General features: G+C 39.8%; 1 protein-coding gene across 1 annotated transcript in view; it reads left to right on the top strand.

Annotated features, from left to right (window-relative positions):
* LOC150086701 (uncharacterized) overlaps positions 1-21,035 on the top strand; it is a 247,342-nt gene that overhangs the window by 21,098 nt on the left and 205,209 nt on the right. Inside the window, exons 8-10 of the mRNA XM_090372701.1 lie at positions 5,463-5,818; positions 7,114-7,337; positions 13,567-13,753. Of these exons, the coding sequence (XP_090228827.1) occupies positions 5,463-5,818; positions 7,114-7,337; positions 13,567-13,753 (767 nt within the window). The remainder of the gene's footprint in view (positions 1-5,462; positions 5,819-7,113; positions 7,338-13,566; positions 13,754-21,035) is intronic.

The raw sequence follows: 21,035 nt of genomic DNA, 5'->3' as shown, positions 1-21,035 counted from the left end.
CTAACATCAGCAAACTAGAAGGTATCAGAAAGATGAAATTTTTACAACAGTTTTTGATAACTGGTATCAGTTTTATCAGTGAATCTGCTGTTTCGACAGAAAACTATGTGTCTAGTTACTTTATCCTCTCATCCAACCAAAAGAAGCACAATACGTTGGAAAAATTCAGTTTAAAACGATTTAAATCACTTTTTTTTTTTTGTATAAATATAATTTAACAAAATAATATTTTGATACTTTTTAACAACGTAACTTAACAAAAATATATGAACGCAGAATGATTCTTGTCAATCTCTTTTCAAAAATAAGTGTAAATGAAGAATTTCAACACATTCCCAAGCTTTCAAACGACTACCCTGGCTGCCTAATCCTCAGAATCCGAATCCAACTCAGAATGTCCAGGATGTGTTGGAGAGGGCAATTCGGTTCATAGTCCTATATCGACTAAACTACAGTTGTTGACAATATCCTGTGGGAAAATGATGAAGTCTAGATCACCCTGTCTCAGACTCCAAGTGGAATCCGTCACAACGTATAGGGGCTGTAATTTGAGCAAAAAAAAGGTGATCCTACTAGTAATGGTTTCTGATCTTTTGGGCAGCGAGTACACTTCCTTATAATTCCATAACATGTATAATTTCAGCATTTTATTCCTTTTAACCAGAAAATAAATGGCATTTTCGGGGAATAACAATATCAGGATATGAAGCTCCTTCCAGTCTTCACTAAAGCATCTTTTTTTCCGCTGCCTCACCACCATTTGGAGGATATTTTATGATTATTTACGGCACGTGCTCTTACCAGGTGATACGACTATAAATAATCCTTTAAAATGTAGATACAAAGTCGCACGTGTATCTAGTTTAATAGAACAGAGGCAGCCGTTGTCTAAAGTTCATTCCAATTAATTTCGTCGTCAAGAAACCATAATAAAACTTTCTTCTGAAAGCTAGCGAAAAGTGTTTCGTGTCACAAACAGGACTACGCAATATATCGTATGTGAAGATCCATGGTATTAAGTCATGCTTTCTAACAGAAAAAAAAAAAAAAAAAAAGAAGCACAGCAGGTGCATTTTCTTTTTCCTGGAAGGATTCCAGAAACTGTACAGTTGGAAGGAGTAGCTTCTCTTATTACAGCAACGAGGAGCAATCCATTACAACTCAGAACATTTTCCTCTAATTTTCAAGGGAGCTTTGGTCTATGCATGCTATGTTTTCATTAAATAATAAAGCTGCTCTTGAAGGCTTAGTTGTATTCCTCTAGTTGGTAGTTCACAATAACGAGCGATGAAAAAAATGAAATTCTTTCATCGCTCGATGCATTGCTCTTCAATCTTGAAACTTTGGTTTTTCATCCAGCTAAATAAATAAACCGACTTTTTTTTTTAATGGAAATCCTGAACCCGAACACGAATGGTACTAAAACCTGTAGTACTTAGCACAGTGCATGGCTGACAAGACAGAAGATACTTGTTGATATTGGGTTCGGTCAGATGGACCAAATCACTTTCACAGCTGTACCTTCGACTATGGCAAGTTGCAAGCAGGATATAATTATGCTTCATGGTTGTCCTCGTGCGTAGCACAGTTGGTAGGATCACCGTCCGCCTCACACCGGGTGGAAAAGACCTGAGTTCGAGTACCGTGGATGACAGGAGGAATTTTTATGGGCATTTTTCACAAGGTGGCAGAGGTAGTCGGTCTCAGGCGAAGACAGCATGATTTTTTCTCCAGGAAACTCTGCTTTTTCGTCCAGCAAACAGGAAATCGACTGCAGAACACACATAATTTATAGATAATATACACAGAGCAATATAGCCTTAGTCGCTGATGCTCCTAAAACTCTACTACTACTGCTTCGTGGTCATATTTTTCCTGATTGGAATTCAAAACAACCCAACCCAACTAATATCTCAGAAAATAAAAAAGGAAAGGAAGGATTTTCTCTCTAAATAGACCGATATCTCATAATACATTATTATCAGTATTAATATTAGTATTAGAATGCCTGAATGATTCAAGGATGAGGACTTTTTCCTACACCTGCCAAATTTTTTTCACTCAATACCTTCCTCACTGCCAAGAAGTTATTGTGCAATTTTGCTTTGAAATTTTCAAACTTTTCACCTCGGCCAAGGGTAGCTGTTGGAAAATGAAGCATTGCAGGGAAGTTGGTCCGATACGACAGAAAGATAAACACGACCTTCTAACGGCATGAGTAGACCCACTCCTTACCAAGAGAACATACCCTATACCATAATACCACCTCCAGCAGCCAAGTGGTGGGTATGATAGTATTGATGCATAGCTTCATGAGGTTCACACCACACTTTCGCCCTACCATTGGTGTAAAAAAAGTGCAAATCGAGACTGTCAATCCATATGCTGTTCCACTGTTCCGCATTGGCGGCGCCACTCCAGTCGCATCTTTCGATTTTTTACAGAAAGAATTGGCTTTCGTATCACCACACGACTACGAAATTCCAGGCTTGAACTCCTGCTGCATATTTCGGTTGGAAATGGGACTTTCTGTGCCTAAATTAAATTTTTCACTAATTTTCTGCACATTGGACTTTCCATTCAGCGGTCTCATTCTTGAAGTACTGCCTTCTAATTTTTTGGTTAGTGAGTACACTGTGCTGCCACTTTATTAGATACACCTACGTAGTAGAGTGTTGAGTCTCCTTTAGCCTTCAAAACAGCCTGAATTCGTCTAGGAATGGATTGAACAAGATGCTGAAAACGTGCAGGAATGGAGTACCATGCAGACATGAGTGTGTCACGCAGTTCCTTGAGATTCGACGGAGGTGTAGGCCTGCAGCGAACAGCCGTTTCCAGCTCATCCCAAAGATGTTCAATAGGATTGAGATCCGTGGACTGAGCGGGCCACTGCAGCAAAGAAAAGTCATTGTCATGTTCCTGGAACCATTCCACAGTGATTCGGGCTTTGTCCACCGGCGCATTATCCTGCTGGAAGTAACCATCTGACTGAGAATAAACTGTCAACATGAACGGATACACTTGGTCAGCAACGATGTTTAGGTACGCTGTGGCATTCAGACAGGAATCTGTGGGTATCAATGGATCCAACGTGTGCCAAGAAAACATTCCCCACACCATACCACACTAATCCCACCACCTTGCACAGTAGTAGTCAGACATGACGGGTCCATGGATTCATGTTGTTTACGCCAAATTCTGAGCCTTCCATCAACATGATGCACTAAAAACTTCGCCTCGTCAGACCAAGCAACTGTTTTCCAATCCTCGATAGTGTGCTGGTGTTGCTCTGCCCACAGGAAGCGTGCTCTCTTGTTCTTCATTGATAACAAAGGTACGCGATGTGGCCGTCGTCTGTTGTAGTCCATTCGCGACAAAGTGCGACTAGTGGTCCGTTGCGATATTTTGTTCTGCGCACCAAGGTTGCATTCTGACGTGATGTGCGACATTGTGGCCCATCTCTTTGCTTGCGCATTTCTAGCCATCCTCATCTGACCTCTCTCATCAACAAGCGATTTTCTTCCACAGGAGTGCCGTTGAGAGGATGTGTTCTGTTCGTTGCACCATTCTTAATACACCCTTGAAACTGTGGTGCGTGAAAAGTTCAGGAGAACTGCCGTTTCAGAGATGCTTTGTCCAGCATGCCTTGCACCTACTACCATGCCACGTTCGAAGTCTGTTAGATCGCTCCTTTTCCCCATTTTTGCTTCGGTTTGTACGCTTAACTGATACTAGAAAGGTTGTTCTGCTGCATTTATACCCACAACTGTGGTCATGTGACTTGCAACGTTGTGGGACAAACCATTTGTGTGCACAGCAGGGGTGTACCTAATAAAGTGGCAGCACAGTGTATATTGAATGTACTTAACTCATTACTTTCACAATTACTTTCCTCGGTCTTGCACTACTTGAAACAGCACCTCTACGTCTCAAAGAAAGTGGTATTCATTTATTTTTGGGAGTTTAGTGTATATGAAGCTGTGCTGTTTCTCCTCGTCCATCTATATGCGTGGCTTGTCCATAACAATAGACTTCTGCAACACTCGCCAAGCTAGATTACCAAAACTACTTTTTATAGAAAGCAATTCAAAATTACTAACACTGGCTTATTTTTTAGAGTGTTCTTTCAGAGATATAATTACACACACGTCATCAAAATAGCATGTCGGCTTGCCAGAAGGTTAACTTTTATATACCACGTAATTTATGATCTCGAATTTTAATTTCCTGCTATTCTTCGGGCCAAAATGGTGTGTGGCAACTGAAAATAGTCTCTCTCTCTCTCTCTCTCTACACACACACACACAACTTTAAATACAAATACACATGCCTGTAAAGGTATTCCCAAATGGATTTTAGTTCATAATTTAAATTAGATATTTTGTTAATATCTTGTGCATCATGGAGGCTTTTAATATATTGCCCGAGGCTGTGTAAAAATGCCTCTAGAATGAGACTGCACTGGATGTTTGCTTATTTTATTTATTTATTTATTTATTATTATTATTTTAAATTAATGAAAGTGGAATTAAAATTAGCAGAATATGCTTTCCCAAAATGATATAACGTTGAATAAATAAATCTAAGTAGTTAATATTCAACATAAATTATTAATCGAATTTAAATAAACTTTCAAACGTTTTAAGTGCTATGCAACGTTTGCCGACCGGGCTAGCCGGGTGGGTAAAGTGCTTGCCTAGCAACCCAAAAGTCTCGGCTTCGTATCCCGCGTCGGGCTTGGACCAGAGTAGAAAATACAGAAAAACCTTAGTAGGTGCATTATGGCCACAGAAGCCGATGCGCCAACAACTAAAAAAAAAAAAAAAAATGCAATGGTTTTGGTAGTGTTCACTTTTCAAAATGGCTAACAATTTCACTCTTTCCGAAATGTAGCAGACGACACCTTTATAACAGTTGCCGGTAGAGGGAAATATTTTGGAATATTGTGGTGGTGAGGTTGGGAAATGAAATTAAAAACAGGCATTTCCTCATTATTACGTTTCCGCTTTATACGTTCGCTTTCCTGATTTTTATAAAAAAATAAATAAATAAGAAGAAGGAAAAAAAAACGCATTTCGACGATCATAATTTATATAGCTAAGAATTGTGATCATTGGAAGTCCTCATGGGTGATAGAATCACCGTCCTCCTCAGACCGGGTGGAAAAGACCTGAGTTCGAATTCCGTCAATGACAAGAGGAATTTTTATGGGTCTTTTTAACAACGTGGCTGAGTTAGTCGGTCTTGGGCGAGCGTTTTTCTGCCGGAAATTCGGATTTTTCGTCCAGAAAACAGAAAATCGACCGCAGAACACACGATCATATTATATATGGCCCAATAAACCCTACAACAACCAACGTTTAAACCCTACAACAACCAACCATTTCAAATGATCAATTCTGAGACCTCTCTCATACTGTACACATTATGTCTATTTAACATCCATTCTTCATCTGTTTCAGGTATCCATTTCCTCACCATTCCTATCTGAAGCCAATGGCTTACAACCACACTTGGATTCTTCAGGTGCCGATACACTCTGTTGTCGAACTTCGTTTCAACGACTTTGATATACCAGCAACCCCCGGGACTCGTAACTGCACTCCAGAAGGAGGAATTCTATTCGTCTTCGATAGCCATAAAACTAAACGGGAAAAACTGATAGGTGGTTTCTGTAATTTGAATAAGCGAGGAGTTATATATTCTACACAAAACATAATGAAACTTTTGTTCATTACAAGATGGAGGAAGGTTGGAAACGGAAGAGGCTTCCATGCTACTTACAAAGCTGTGCCAGCTACCTTTGCACCAACCCCAGGTAAGTGATATTATTTTATTACGCTGAGAGACATCACTTAGCCTGAATATAAAGTCACCTACAGGTGATGGATAGAGTAATTGAAATAATAATCGCATTATTTCTGCATCATAGATATCCTCGAAGGTGGAATCACGAATCCACCAGAACTCTTGATTTTTGGATGCACACACTCAGTAAGATACAGTTCCTTCGCTTGCCATGCAAAAAAATCCTCAACTGAGCGCTAACAATTATATCTCCTTCGAAATTTTAGAGATCTCCAGAGGACTACTTTTCAGTAGTCCTCTGGAGATCTCTAAAATTTACATATCGCTCCAGCAGTTACATATATGTGGTGTCCTCTAGCTTTGTACACATGAGGGAGGACCCTGATATTCAAGTGTTTCCATTATTCTAGCCACCACCTGTACCATACTGAAATGCGCACAACGTATCGGAAACATTTTCCATCCTTTATCAAGTAATCTAGACCAGACATAAATGCCATATTTTATCCTGTACACTAGTAAAATACAAGTATTAAGGCGTAGCACAGGGACTATAACCACTGTCATCTTCAAACTAGGTGCAAAAGGCTTGGGTTGAAATCCTGCTAATGATGCCAGGAATTTTTTTCTCAACTTTTTCACAACGTGGCTGATTTTATTAGTTTTAGGCAAGGGTTGGATGTTTTTTCTCGCGGTTTATTGGTTGGTTGGTTGGTTGGTTGTTGTAGGGTTTTATGTGTATCAGTAACTTAGACCATATTGAACCGTATATACTATATCTGTAAATTGTGTGCGTTCTGTGGTCGATTTGCCGTTTACTCGGCAAAAAAACCGAGTTTCCAGGAGAAAAAAACCCTGCTGCCCTCGCTTTAAACCAACTAACTCAGCCACGTTGTGATATGATTGACAGGATTCCAACTCAGGTCTCCAGACTACTTCTTGTTCCCAAAAATCAAGTCCACGCTGAAAAGACAACGTAGAGGTTGACATTGTACGTTGGCAGTTTGACATAGAGGACAGTAAAAGGAATCTAACAAAGAAATTGTTGGTGGTCATTTTAAACGCGTTTAAAACGAACCCATCAGCTGCACGAGGGATCTCATAAGAGTATAGCTGTGCAACGCGATTTATTTGAAAAATATTGAAATCTCTTTTCATTCTAACATCAGATTTATTTCTTTGACCAAGTCCTAGAACGAAATTATTGTACTTGATAAAGGAAGTGAAGACTTGACGAAACGTTGTGCAGTTTGTGCGCAGTATGTAGCCTAATGGGTTATTACATATTTCTTTGTTCTTTTTCAGTTGATGTTCACAATCTCTCTAATATAGCGGAGGGTAAGCCAGCTAAGCAAATAAGTACGCGTGATGGACGAGGGGCCCACTTAGCAGTTGACGGAAAAGATGACTCTACAACGGCTACCTGTATAGCGACGAATTTTGAAGGAGAACCATGGTGGCAGGTGGACTTACAAAAGCTATATCTCATCTATGGAGTAGAAATTATCAACAAAAGACGCGATTCAGAGGTAATAACGTCTTGAATCAATTTCTTTATTTTAGATCAGTTTTGTATGATTTAAATCCTCGATTTCCGTTCGATTTTAATGCGTCGTGTGATCATCGCACAAAAGATGTGCATCTTCGATGAATTTGAAAAAAAAAAAAAAGGAGGGGAAGGAAGGAAAAGGCAGGGTAAGATCAAAGAAGCGAGGGGTCGATTTGAATTGCTAATAGAAGTCATGATTGGAATGGAAGAAGATACAAAAAAAAAGGGTAGAGATGATTATTGCTACATTGTAAACAAAAGGCGTCCCATGAGCAAAGTCGTAAAAATAACAAAATGAATGTATATAAAGATCGAACGAAGACTTAATTCCTTTCCAAGTGGAATGAACTGAAATTCTCAGAATTAGGTAGATGTATATGTAGACGAATTGAAACTTACCAAAGCTTGGAACAAGTTCATATGAAGTAGTTCCTTCTGTATCAACTTTAAGCTGGAACTAGTTCATATCTTTACGATGCAGTTATTTCGAAACGTTTTTTTTTCTCTTGTGAAGTTCCTTTTCTATTATCATTTGGACAAATTAATTTAATGCGCAGAAAACTTTATACTACTACATTTGTTGAAAAGAATTTGCGCTTTTGCCCACAAAACGGATAATGAAAACAATCGAATAACAAAACTATTCAATTCCTTCCTAAATGAATTGGAACTCAATAAGTTTCTTTTTATTAGCAGAACTATAACTTGAAATAGTTCATATTATGTGCGCTGAAATGGAACCGGAAGTAGTTCACTATTTTTTAGGAACTTTCGAAGTATTGTAAAAGACGCACGCACGCACACTATCCCCCCTGGAGGATTTGCCCCACAGGAGGAAATGACATTACACCAAAAGGTATTACGCCTATATACATTCAACCAAACAGGTCCACAATAGATCAGCACTTCTATAAGACCAAAAAAATAAAAATGGCTGTGTTTCGCGCCAGTGCAACAGAAATTGTCAAAGGAATGAAAGAATTCTCGGAATTGGCCTCCAGCAATAAAAGTAAATCATTCGGGGGCATACAAGCGAAAGAAAACAGTGTTCTCCAAATCATACTGACGAGATACGGAATGTCGCTGTATCTTGTCAGAGGTTAGCCACCAAAAGAAGTTGAGATTGTGCTGAGCTTATTAAAATAGTAGCCCTTGCGTTTAAAAATCGTAATATTTTGACACTGGTTTGGTTTAGTTGGTTTGTGGTAGGGTTTTAGACGCATTAGCGACTTAGGCCATATTGTACCGTATATTGTCTGTAAACTGTGTGTGTTCTGTGATCGATTTTCCGTTTGCTGGACGAAAACCCAGAATTTCTGGGAGAAAAAACCATGTCACCCTTGCCTGAGACTAACTAACTCAACCACATTGTGAAAAGGTCCATAAAAATTCCTCGTGTCATTGGTCATTGACGAAATTCGAACTCAAGTCTTATCCACCCGGTGTCGGGGGGGGGGGGTACGGTGATTTTGACCACTATGCTACCGCACAGACTGCTACTGTTTGACAGACGAATTTCTGCTAAACGAATAGCTGAGACTCGACGCTTATGTAGGTAAAGGGTTGGGTATGTTATTCGTGACATTTTAGACATGAGGAAGCTTTCTGCCATTTTTTTCGCAAATTTCTGAATGCTGATCAAAGGTGACAGCGTATCCTGTCTTCAATTGCCATTCTTCACCATTTTGTGGAAGGTGGCAATGACTTTTTGGTGCGAATTGTGACCACGGAGGGAAACGGTTGTTTCATTATGATCCAGAGAAGAAAGAACGAAAACTTGCTGGAAAGGGCATGGCCTTTGTCTTTTGGGACAAGGGTGGGATTTTATTCATTGACTACCTGGAAAAGGATAAAACCGCAATTGTTGAGCATCATTCATCACTTTTGGACAAAGCGAAGGACGAACTGAATGCCAAACTCAAGGGAAAACTCACCCAAAGAGTGCTGTTTTTGCAGGGAAATGCTCCAGCCGCACAGCACATCAAACACATGCCAAATTATGTGAACTAAGACTCTGTTTTCTCCATCATTTCCATATTCACCAAATTTGAATTGCCAAATTTGAATCTTTCACCCTAGGACAATTTCCTCTTCCCAAATCTCAAAACACATTTAAAGGGTTTCAAATTTTAAGAAATTATGAAGTCATGCGAGCAACAGAAGTCTGGTTTAGGGAGCAGGCAATTTTTCGATTTTTCTTTGAGAGGTTAATAAATGCTACAACATTGTTGTGGAAAGTTCGTCAAGTTCAAAGGCGAATATGCCCTCGTAAGGAGTATAGTTGGTATAATTATCGTTCTCTGCAAACCAGGTGGAAAAGAGCTGAGTGAGAATCCCGTCAATGGCACGAGGAATTTTTATGCGTGGTTTTCAAAACGTGGCTGAGTTAGTCGGTCTCAGCCGAGGACAATATGATTTATCTTCCGGAAACTCAGGTTTGTCGTCCAGGAAACAGCAAATCGACTAAAGAATACACGTAAGTTACAAACATATTACATTATATATGGCGCAATATAGCCTCAATTGTGATATGCCTAAAACCCTACACCAACATAGGCGAATGTGTTAAATAAACTACAGTATGTATATAATTGAATTACCCTGTTACATACCGAGAACTTATCAGCATCCCAGTGCTTCAGTTCCTGTTCGTTCACTACTACATCTATGCCCTCGTGGGTAGCACAGTTAGTAAAATCGCTGTCCTCCCCACACCGGGCGGAAAAGACCTGAGTTCGAGACCTGTCAATGAGGGGAAGAATTTATATGTGCCTTTTTCACAACGTGGCTGAGTCAGACGGTCTCAGGAAAGGGTCCCATCGTTTATTCTCCCAAACACTCCGGTTTTTCGTCCATCAGACAGAAACTCAACCTCAGAACACACGCACAATTTACCCACAATATACACGGAGCAATAGTGGACATCATGTGCATTTGTCAGCGGTACCAGCAGTCCCTCACAAAACCGTGTAAAAGTGTCACTCTGAAGACGCAAAATCTTCAAAGGCTAGATGAAGGCGTGTGCAGCGTAAGTCTCGTGAGAACAGTGTTGTTGTGTTGTTCGTATTGTTCATCTAGCGCTTAGTTACTGGAAGACCCCTACCAGGAAAGGAAATTGTATCACACGTCCGCGGCACAAGAAGCCGGGCCAGGTTGGTATAGGGATGCCTGTCGAGGTGAACCCCTCCTGCCTAAGAAGGAGGTAGAAGACCCATGAAAAGAAGTTAGAGAAGTGGGAAGGGGAGAAAGCGTTGAGATAAAGCGAATACCACAAGGAGGGGGCCAGTGGTGTCAGCAAGAGATCCAACCCCGAAGGGTTAGCACATGCAGTTGAGGCTCAGCACCTGAGAGAACAGAACAGGGTTCAGGAAAAGGTGGTCTGCTGTTGTGGGAGCTCTTGCAGGAGTGGGAGCAGTGACCAGAAGATTTCTTCTCCGCTTGAAGAGAGCGGCACAAAATTCTTTGAAGCCATTGAATGCTTCCTTGTTGTTAGTTAGGGAATAAGGTGGATCTAGGGATGGAAGGTTGGTCTGGAGGAGCTGCTATCTAAGGTCAAGGTAAACTCTGCAGTCTTGCAGGAGATGAGTCCAAGCTTCCCTCTCGCCACACAGACAGATGTCGTCTTCAACATGGCCAAGCTGTTTGAGATGGAGAGCTGGAGTAGATGTCGTTCTGCAAGTACTGGTCATACGTAATAAGAAGAGCCGATGGATTTGGTTGACTTTATTTGCTAAAGGTTATTCTGTCTAAACTACGAAACCAGATGAGAGCACCATAAGCTGTTATCGGGAGGTAAACGGCAGCATACATCAGACTGGAGCAATATGGCCTTAACCGCTGATGCGCCTAAAACTCTACAATAACAGCAACAACTACACCTGTAGTAGCGCCAAAGCAACTAAGGACCTCAGACACAATATACTGACAGCAGTATATTGTGTCTGAGGTCTGAATTCGGATCTCATCAATAATGCGAGGAACTTTTATGAAGTTTTTTCACAAAGTGGCTGAGTTATTCGGTCTCAGACGAGGAGTGAATTGTGCTTTTTTTCCAGGACAAGAACTCGGTTTTTTTTTTTTTTCAACAAACAGTAGATCGACAGAAGAATACACGACTGTGGAGGTCTGAACTAATCTCACAGTCTTCCAAAGAGGCTTGATTATCGAGAAAAGTTTAAGCAGACGTGCAGCAGAATGTAAGGCGACATTCTGCTGCAGCGTTACGCAGCTGCTGTAATCTTACGACGAAACAATTAACCTCTGCATTTGATGCGGGAACATTACAAGGCATTAAAACCTGAGCCATGTGAAGAATCCCACACTGAACTGTCCACATTGAAAAGTGTGAAAGTCCTACTTTTCTACGGAAGTAGGACTTTCCCAGAAGCCAATAATTTCGGGCACCAGCCGATAAATACGGACGCATTGGTGCCAGGAGCCCAGAGAATGCACACAGCAGAATTCGATGAAAGGCGTGGTTTGCTAAATCCAAATTTACGCGTTTCAGCACCTGAGGAGGAAACCATCCTGTTGTGGTTTACCCTTGTTCCTCTGATCCTACTGGAAGGCTTGTGAACGCTAGAGTAAACCGTTGCAGATCAAGTATACCCGGAAATGTTGTATATTTACCCCTATGGACAAGAGAACTCTCAAGATGGCAAGGCAACCATCCACCACACCATATGTGCGAAACGCTCCTCGAACCACTTCCTCGGTTTTAGGAATGACTTCAAGCATCTCCTCAGGTCAGCCCAATCCTCTGGTCTCATTGAGAATCTGGGAAGTGAATGGAGCGTTCATCAGCATAATTCTCTGCCCACGCCACTTCAGAAACTGAAAACAGTTTTGTTACATGAACAGTCCAATATTCCGCGTTTAAATTTTCATCATCGTGTTGATTCCATACTTCTTAGTGTCAGAACAATGATTGGAGTCGACACCGGTCCAACACTTTATTTGTTCACGGTCCTAATAAAGTGATTAGAAAGTATAGTAACTGTTCAGCAAAGCGACAAATCACTGATGTACAATATTTGACAAGAGGGTTTAGCTATTGCTAACCATTGCTAACTTATCCCAAATCTTCAATCATATTGATATTTAAAGAATGAAGACAGTAAATTCTGCTGTTAAGTGCACAGGAATATCTAGAGTAAAAAAACAGAATGAATTCACTTAATAGCAAATTTTAGCTCAAACAGGAAACTTAGAACTTCTGTAAAATAAGGAGAAAGTGCCAAACTTTGTATACTTCTCATTTTGTGAGCAAAGCTATCTTTGCCAGTAGAGGCAAGATCACAGTAACATCATACCTCTTATAAGAAGGGTAACACAATGAATTCTTAAATCACCCAAATTGCTCATTACATGTGGATACTTGAAGCGCTTCGTCCGGGTGATACAAAGTTTGTTGATGTCACTTGAGATATGCCGACAAGATGGCTTTCAATGCTGCATTATATTTCTCCGAGGTAATTAGTGCTGTATTGTGTGTCAAGAGAAGAGGGCCTTCTAATAAACGCATGTAAGGCACAAGTGTGCTTGCCAACGTACAAGTAATAAAACTCCTTTATCACACGTAATAGAAGCACAGTGAATTCACGCGTCTTCATAGTCAGACGTCAACACACATCACACCATTAATTTGGGAAAATTGCTATACTTCAAATTTTCCAGCAAAACGGGTCAATAACATTTTCCTTCTTTTCAAATAAAATGTATATTGTTTATTTCTTTATACCATATCTATGTGTGAAGTATTTTAGAACCCCTTTACTGTTTTTGCCCTTGTGGATAGTACAGTTGGTAGGATCGCCATACTCCCAACACCGGTTGGAAAAGACCTGAGTTCGAACGTTGTCGATGACGGGAGGAATTTTTATGGGTCTTTTTCACAACGTGGCTGAGTTAGTCGGTCTCAGGGGAGGGCAGCATGGTTTTTTCTCCCTGAAACTTATTTTTCTTCCAGCAAACAGAAAATCGACCTCAGAACACACGCAACTTAGAGACAATTTGCACGGAGCAATGTGGCCTTAGTCGCCGATGCTCCTAAAACCAAACAACACGAACCTTTACTGCTTTTAATATTTAGATTTTTGGTTTTTACATCGCTGATATTTTATCAATAACGAAAGATAGATTACCTTGTACAAATTATCAAATAATATCACAAATAACAATATTTTTATTATACTTTTTTCTTTTATTAGAGATCTCACAGTGGTTCCAAACTTCCCACATGGCCACACGGATCATACGGGCTACCAACACCAGTATCAGGCTGTCCACAAGCACGAGGCTTTGAATGGAACAAAGGTTTGGTCTACCAGAACTTGTTTTACGAAGATGTTCAGGACGACAAAGTTAAACATTGGTCGGATGGAATGCTACTAAAAGGTTTAGATTTCGTGCCATGAATTTCTTTTAAATTTTTCTATATCTCTAATAAGACATTGCAAAGCTGATCTGAAAGAAAGCTTTCCGATAACGCATTTATTGAACATGGCTTTCACTGCTGGAAATGAAACTTTGGCCGTGTAGAACATTTCAAGCAATTTCCGCAGTCCCTTGAATGACCTATTAGCAGTACAGATCATGTGGCTATCTCGAGGATACGCCAAGAGCTTAACTTAGTGGATATCAAACGTGATCTGAGTGCCGGGCCACCGTTTTGGTGTCTGTCAACACCAACCGTATGCGGTTCTATGTTACAGGTTCCGATAATGTGAGCAATAAGTTAAAAAAAAAACAAGTTATTGACTTCCATGGAAAAAACTAACTTTGCGCCTACCAGTAAAATTGGTATCTATCCTATAGTTCTAAAGCTCCAGTTCTTCACCATAGGCATATAAATACGTCGATAGCAACTTTATAACAACAATTTCGAAATTTCCCTGTCTTTTATGAAGCAGTGAATACTTTTCGGTATCTGATCAAGTTTTTCGGTAGATTCTGCCGATAACAAATCCGCCAGGGGGACGAAATCGACAATTATTGCTTATTCTGAACTAGCCATTAATATTTATAGCAATAAAATTTCATCCCATAACTGGAAAGCTAATATAATTTTTAAAATAAGGGATTCGCTAGCAGTATTTTTATTTATTTTTATACTTTAAGTTTTTAATTCGCGTAGTTATTAAATAAAATTACCTAAATAGTTCACGTGATAATTAACTTTGTGAATGCCAGTTATACACGTATTTCGCGACACAACCGGGATTCAGCTGCGATAACCCATTCGTTGGATAAGTATTTGTGTTGACATTACAAAGGCAAAGTCTGTGTAATGAAGCATGAATGTATACACGTTCACAAGTCACATAAACATTTAGAGTTCCACGGAATATTCAGTCTTCTCCTATATCCGGCATTCTCACCATTTCTAAAGTACGCAAGTTATGTTTCGGCTAAACATTACTTCTGGAATAAACAGCACACAAGGTAATATTAGTTATACATCTGGGGAACAGATGGTGTACATTTTCATGATGCTGCAGAAGTAGTTCTTGGTCAGAATGTGCAATGGCAAATGCGTGGTTTCCCATATGTTACATTTGTCCTGTTACAACAACTCTTACGCTGTTGTATTGGCAGAACACAGAACTGCAACGCTTTCTCTCCCTCTCTCTCTCTCTCTCTCTCTCTCTCTCTAATATCGTAGAGAAAAATATCGATAAATAACCTTCAAATACTTAAGATACTAGTTATATTATCACAAAAGATTAATTATTAAATTATTCCTCAATTGTTCGATTACGAAAATTTAATTAGAGTACGCACAATTTGGAGTTTAGGAAGGCATGGAGCTTGGGTAGCAAATTTTATGTACCGAGACTTAAGAACCAAAGCAACTAAGGCTATGAGGCATCAGTATATCGTGCTTGTAAATTGAATATATTCTTTAGTCGAATTACTGCTTGATGGGCGAAAAAACCACGTTTCCAGGAGGAAAAGGGCATGCAACTCACTCCTGAGACAAATTAACTCAGCCACGTTGTGACAAAAAGTACCTAAAAATCCTTGCGTCATTCATGGAATTCGAATTCCTACCTTTTCTACCCGGTATTGGATGGACGCCGATTATATTCATTGTGCTATTGGTTAGGGCGGCAAAATAGCTAAGAAGATAATGGGACTTTAGGAACATCAGCAGCTAAGGCCATATTGCTCCGTAAATAAAAGGACCTCACGCATGGTCCGGATGATATCTCTACTGTTTTATGAAAAAAATGTGGAACTACACTGGTAAAGCAGTTATTTCACTTAATAAAATTGTTCTTTGAGAGTGGAATCTATCCTTCTCAACTTAAAAAAGGCTTTTTAAGTTGAGAAGGATAGATTGGATTACAACTTCGGCCGTTGTAATCCATTGTAATAAAGCAGCTATTTAATTTTATGAAACTTAATCTGGCGGATTTCTCTCACGGATTTATCAAGGGACTTTCCACCTGCACTGATATAATCTCTTTTGTATTGGATATATCCCAGGCGCTTGATGGAGAACAAATCGACACCATCTTCCTAGACTTAAGCAAAGCCTTCGACAAGGTAGTTCATTAAAAATTAATTAATAAACTGGATCGTTATGGGCTCAGAGGACAAGCACTTGACTGGATAGCAAACTGCTTAGAAGGGAGAGAAATGTCGGTGACTTTTATAGGTAAAATCTCATACCCTTTTAAACCCGAAATGTATGTCCCGCAAGGATCATTCTTGGACCCGCGGCTATTTCTGATCTACGTCAACAACCAGCCAAGTATTCTCGGAGACTACCAAATCAAAATTAATATTTTTTAGACGATATAAAAATGTAGAAAGCTATTCGCAATACCAATGGCTGTCATTCTTAATGAAGCTCTGCAACGAGTAATTCAGTGGCTGAATGAGAATAGAATGGTTGTCAATGAAAATAAGTGAGCTGATGAGTTTTGCCAATGTACACAAAAAAACAAACAAACTTAACTTTTCTTATTGAATCAACAACAAGGCGATCAAAAAAGTTGGTTCTGCCAAAAATTTGGGTATTTTCAACAAAGAATCACTTTCCTTTGATGTCCATGTATCAAACATTGTGAGGACAGCTAGCAAAACACTAGGATTTCTTAAAAGAATTAACTGAGACTTCAATCAATTGGCACTATATGAATAGTACCAATTGAATAGTGTTAACATAAATTTCTTTGCAAAATTCATGTTAGGCCAGCTCTAGAATATGTCTCCCAGGTCTGGTCCGCACATGCAGCTTACCAAAAAAAAAAACAGAATTTAAAATGTCCAAAAAAGAGCAATACAATACATCTGTTTGAAAAGTGGATTAGAATATAATGAGAACTCTTACGAACAGTGGTGTATATTCTTTGGACTTGAAACGCTGGAAGAAAAAAAGAGACGAGACCGATCTACTCCTATTTAACCAGCTGTTAAATGGTACCATAAATCGCCCTTGCCTCGTCTCACAAATTAAATTCAACGCACTGAAAAGAGCTTTAAAAAAAAAAAATAAATAAATTCTTTATTGCTAATAAGTACAGGACATGTACTAGAGACAATAATACTCAACACGGCGACATGGCCAGGAGTTTTACATCATAAATGAAATTATAAATGAAATTAATTGGCAAAAAGGAAAAAAATTACCGTTACATGGAAATTAAGAGTTACAAACATGTAAATTATGAGTTACAAACATGTAAATTGTAATAATGAAAAATGAGGACTAAACGTCATATGGAGGAAATTATCCTAGTTCCACAGATGGAATTCACTCGAGGAGCATGTGACGGTATTTGTAGTCGGTAGCTAATTTCTGAAGGTCGACTCCAAGACGGAGCGGTGCCTGAATTTTGGGGAGTGCCTGGGCAGGTAGGAACCGACTACACAGTTTCAACCGGTTGTATTTGAGGATTAGTGTGGGCTCTGACCTCAAGGATGGCATAGGATTGTGCCACTGACGGAAATCCCAGATGTTTGGGGCGTTTATTACTCCTGTGTACATTTTTACTGAAGTCATTAAACGCCTGCTGTCAATTAACCTCGGTCATCCTGGGTACATTTAGCTGCTCAGCCATGTCAGTTGTTCTCAATTGAGGGGGTCCGCGATGCTTATTTGTGGCCCATTTCAGGGTCCAGTATTCACACGAGAACACCGGTTTTTGAAGTGAAGGCGACGCAGATGCCCAAATTTCAGCAGCGTATAAAATAGCCGGATAAACAGTGGCTTGAAGATATCTGGTAGTGGTTGCGGCATCGTTGGAATGAAGTAAGTGTTGTTTCGCTTTCCAGCGTAGGGTGTTAAAACGCTTCCGGAGGTATTCTGTGTGATCATTAAATTTCAGCTTCGGATCAAAATATACCCCGAGATCTTTATGGCAGGTAACCACTGGAATTAGAGTACTTAAAACTGAAGGTTGAATTATTGTTGGTTGCTGTTTCAATGAGTAAGTCATTATTGCAGATTTTGACGGGTTAAGGTTTAATCCAAACATCTTCAAGTAAGTTGAAAGAGTGGTCAAGTTCTCTGTGATGGAAGACGTAATTTCCATTGGGTTTGCAGACGGTGGGATTAAAGTAAGAAACTTTATATCGTCGGCATATATTAGAGCATCATCACGATGACTCATGAAAGGAATCAGAATTTTTCTTGTAAAGTGGGTTTTCTTCAAAGTGAGGTGGACACTTCTATTCTTCAATAAGGCGGTGAGGAAAGCTAGTAGGTCTCCATTAATCCTGAAGCCATCCTCTGTTTAAACCACCCTATGCAAGAACAAATTATCGATATTACAACTACTACAACAGGACTACAAGATCATTAACAAAGCCAACTTGGAGATATTTGATACCCCTGAACTTCAAGAGGCAACTGATTCTAACCGCATCCGTCACCCGAGCCTTTAAATTTTTTTTTTTTTGCACACTAAGGTATGTTTGTTTGCAGTTTAAATAAATAAATGCTCTGTAAATTGCGTGTGTTCTGTAGTCGATTTTCTGTTTGCTGGACAAGTCTTTTCCACCCAGTGGTGGGGAGGAAAAGTCTTGTCTCCAGCTCTTGGGTAGAGTAGAGTGGTTATGATTATTATCTTTCTATACGTAAAAGGTTTGGTTCGAATCTGGTTAAGACCGGAAGAACTCTTATGGCCTATTTTCACACCTCGTATAATAGTACGTGTACTATTTGCCCCATATGATGCTTCAAATTTGCAGACACTATATGTTGTCGCTCTACTGCCTTAGGTGCCTTGACGCAAATAATTCTCAACAGTTTTAATACTGGCTTGTGCTTGGAGAGTGGAAAGGTTTTTGGGCTCCAATTGACGATTGGAAAAACTTTTAGTCAGTTTGTCCTAACCAGAAACGGTAGGGTATTATCTCAGGATCGCAGTGTACATCTAAAGCACCTGGATACAAATAAGAAAATTCATCCCCTCCTCCTAAATATGGAAAAGCTTAATTTTCATTTTGTCTTCAGTCCCTCTCAAGTATGAAAAGGTCTGTTAATTTTTATGCCACTGTGAACTGGCGGCTTGATCAAATTAGTGAAAACCTTTTAACTTAGCTTAGCACAGCTCTAATACATCCACTAACAATTTTCTCTCTATAAAACATACAAACCGACTTTTAGAACACACGGACATTACCAACAGCAACACCAAAATTTGTCATGGCCCGATTGTCTTTGTGCTCATGTAAGGCAACTAAGCCCAACTCTTCTAATACAAAAATGAACGGGGCAATTTCAAGTTAGAACGAAAGGTATGAAATTCTGATGGGTGAAAATTTCCTTTCACCCATCCGGCTGTGGCCTTTGTCTTCTATCTCGTTTTCCCATATTCTAATTGTAGTCATTGATAGTCTCAGTTCAGTTTACTTATTTTCTTATAAGGTTTACCTTTATCTGTAGTATTACTTCACGTAGCTGAGTGGTCATGAGCGGGAGTGCAGTAGCACACGCTCTTTAAGTGGACCATGGTTCTAGCGCTTGACTACTAATTACGATTAACTATTGTATTCATGATTTATTGTAAGCTCCTCTGACCAGGTGGTCGTGAGGGAGTATAAACATGAATACAGTATTCTCCCAAGCTTTCCGGATATTTCAGCACGCATTTTGAAGCAAGTTCTGAATAAAGTTAGCAACGTGTGAATTTACGTTATCATAAAGAAAGATAGTTCCTTCTGTCAGTTGCCCTTGTCGTTGGTGTTTAATGCTGTGGCTCAGGCGGTTCAAAGTTTCATCATGCCGTTGAGAGTTAACGTTCGCATTACGTAAAAGTCTAAAAGCAAAAAAACTTCTGTATTTAAAAAAAAAAAAGATCATATTTTTAAATGTATTCCCATACATGTAGCTTGGATACCATTAGGTGTCTGAGCGGGTATAGCTCCAACTTGACCATTCTTCCATCGGGTTATTTGTCAGTTGCTGTATTGTGGTTGGCAGAGTACGGTGAAGCCGAACTACTCTTTCCAACGCGGTCCCAGACATTCTCAGTTGGACTCAGATCTGGAGAATTAGACAGCCAGAGTAGATGTTGGAAATATTGGGAATGTTCTTCGATCTATTCAGGTACAATTTTTGCACGGTGAACAATGCGTTGTTGCCTTGAAAGAATCCATCGCAATCCCAGTAATAATGAAGCATTTCAGGATGAAGATGGACCGATACGACAGAAGGACATTCATTGGAGGTAACATAACGCGACCTTCTAACAGTATTAGCAGATTCAGTCCTTACCAGCAGAACATAAACATACCATGATACCACCTCCAGTCCCATGAGTAGTGGACACAAGATAGTCTCGATGCATAACTTCATTAAGTTCACACCATACTTTTACCCATTAGTTCAAAAAAGTGTAAATTGAGACTGGTAAGACCACGTGATCCTTTTCCATAGTTCCTCCGTCCAAGTTTTGCATTGGCGGTACCACTCCTGTCGAATCTTTCGATCTTTTTGAAGAAAAAAGTGCCTTTCGTATAAGCAAAAAACTACAAAATCCCAGATTCCTTAACTTCCACTGCACAGTCCGGTTGGAAATGGGTCTTTCTTTGCTCAAGTTGAATTTTTCAGTTATTTGTTACACGCTTTTTTGTGCGTCTGTACGGACCTTCACGCTCGTTCAGACGCACCGTTCGCTTTAAATTACCCTGGTCTCGTTGTTGGAGTACCTACTTTATGCCGCATTTCTTCCTTTTAGAGTCCCATCCTCCTTTCGTCTTCCACTTATGGCATACTTTTGAGATGGTTGCTTTCGACACGCCAGTGATTTCCTTTAATTTGTCAATTGTAGCTCCTGCTAAACACTATTAGGTCACCCGAATATTTAATTTCATATGCCGTGCTGTGTGTCTTATGTCTGTTCTATGGTCGATTCGTCTGTTTTGCTGGACAAAAAACCCCAGTTTCTGGTTGTAAAACCTTGCTATCTACGCCTGAGACCGACTAACTCAACCACGGAGTGAAAAAAAAAGCCCATTAAAGTTCCTCACGTCATCGGCGGGATTCGAACCCGGGCCTTTTCCAACCGCTGTGGGGAGGAAGGTGATGAACCGCGCAGACCCAGGAAAGTGTAGAGTATTTATCTGACCAAGGAACATAAGCCCATGCCGTGTTACCACCCACATTTACATACCGTACGTGTAATTATCTGTTGACGCCAATTTTAAAAGGTTTCTGATTTTT

The sequence above is a fragment of the Mastigoproctus giganteus genome, chromosome 4, assembly GCF_048544385.1.
Source record: "Mastigoproctus giganteus isolate SK-2022 chromosome 4, ASM4854438v1, whole genome shotgun sequence".
Taxonomy (NCBI): domain Eukaryota; kingdom Metazoa; phylum Arthropoda; class Arachnida; order Uropygi; family Thelyphonidae; genus Mastigoproctus; species Mastigoproctus giganteus.
The sequence above is the reverse complement of the archived record's forward strand: the minus strand, read 5'-3'. Positions and strand labels throughout refer to the sequence as shown.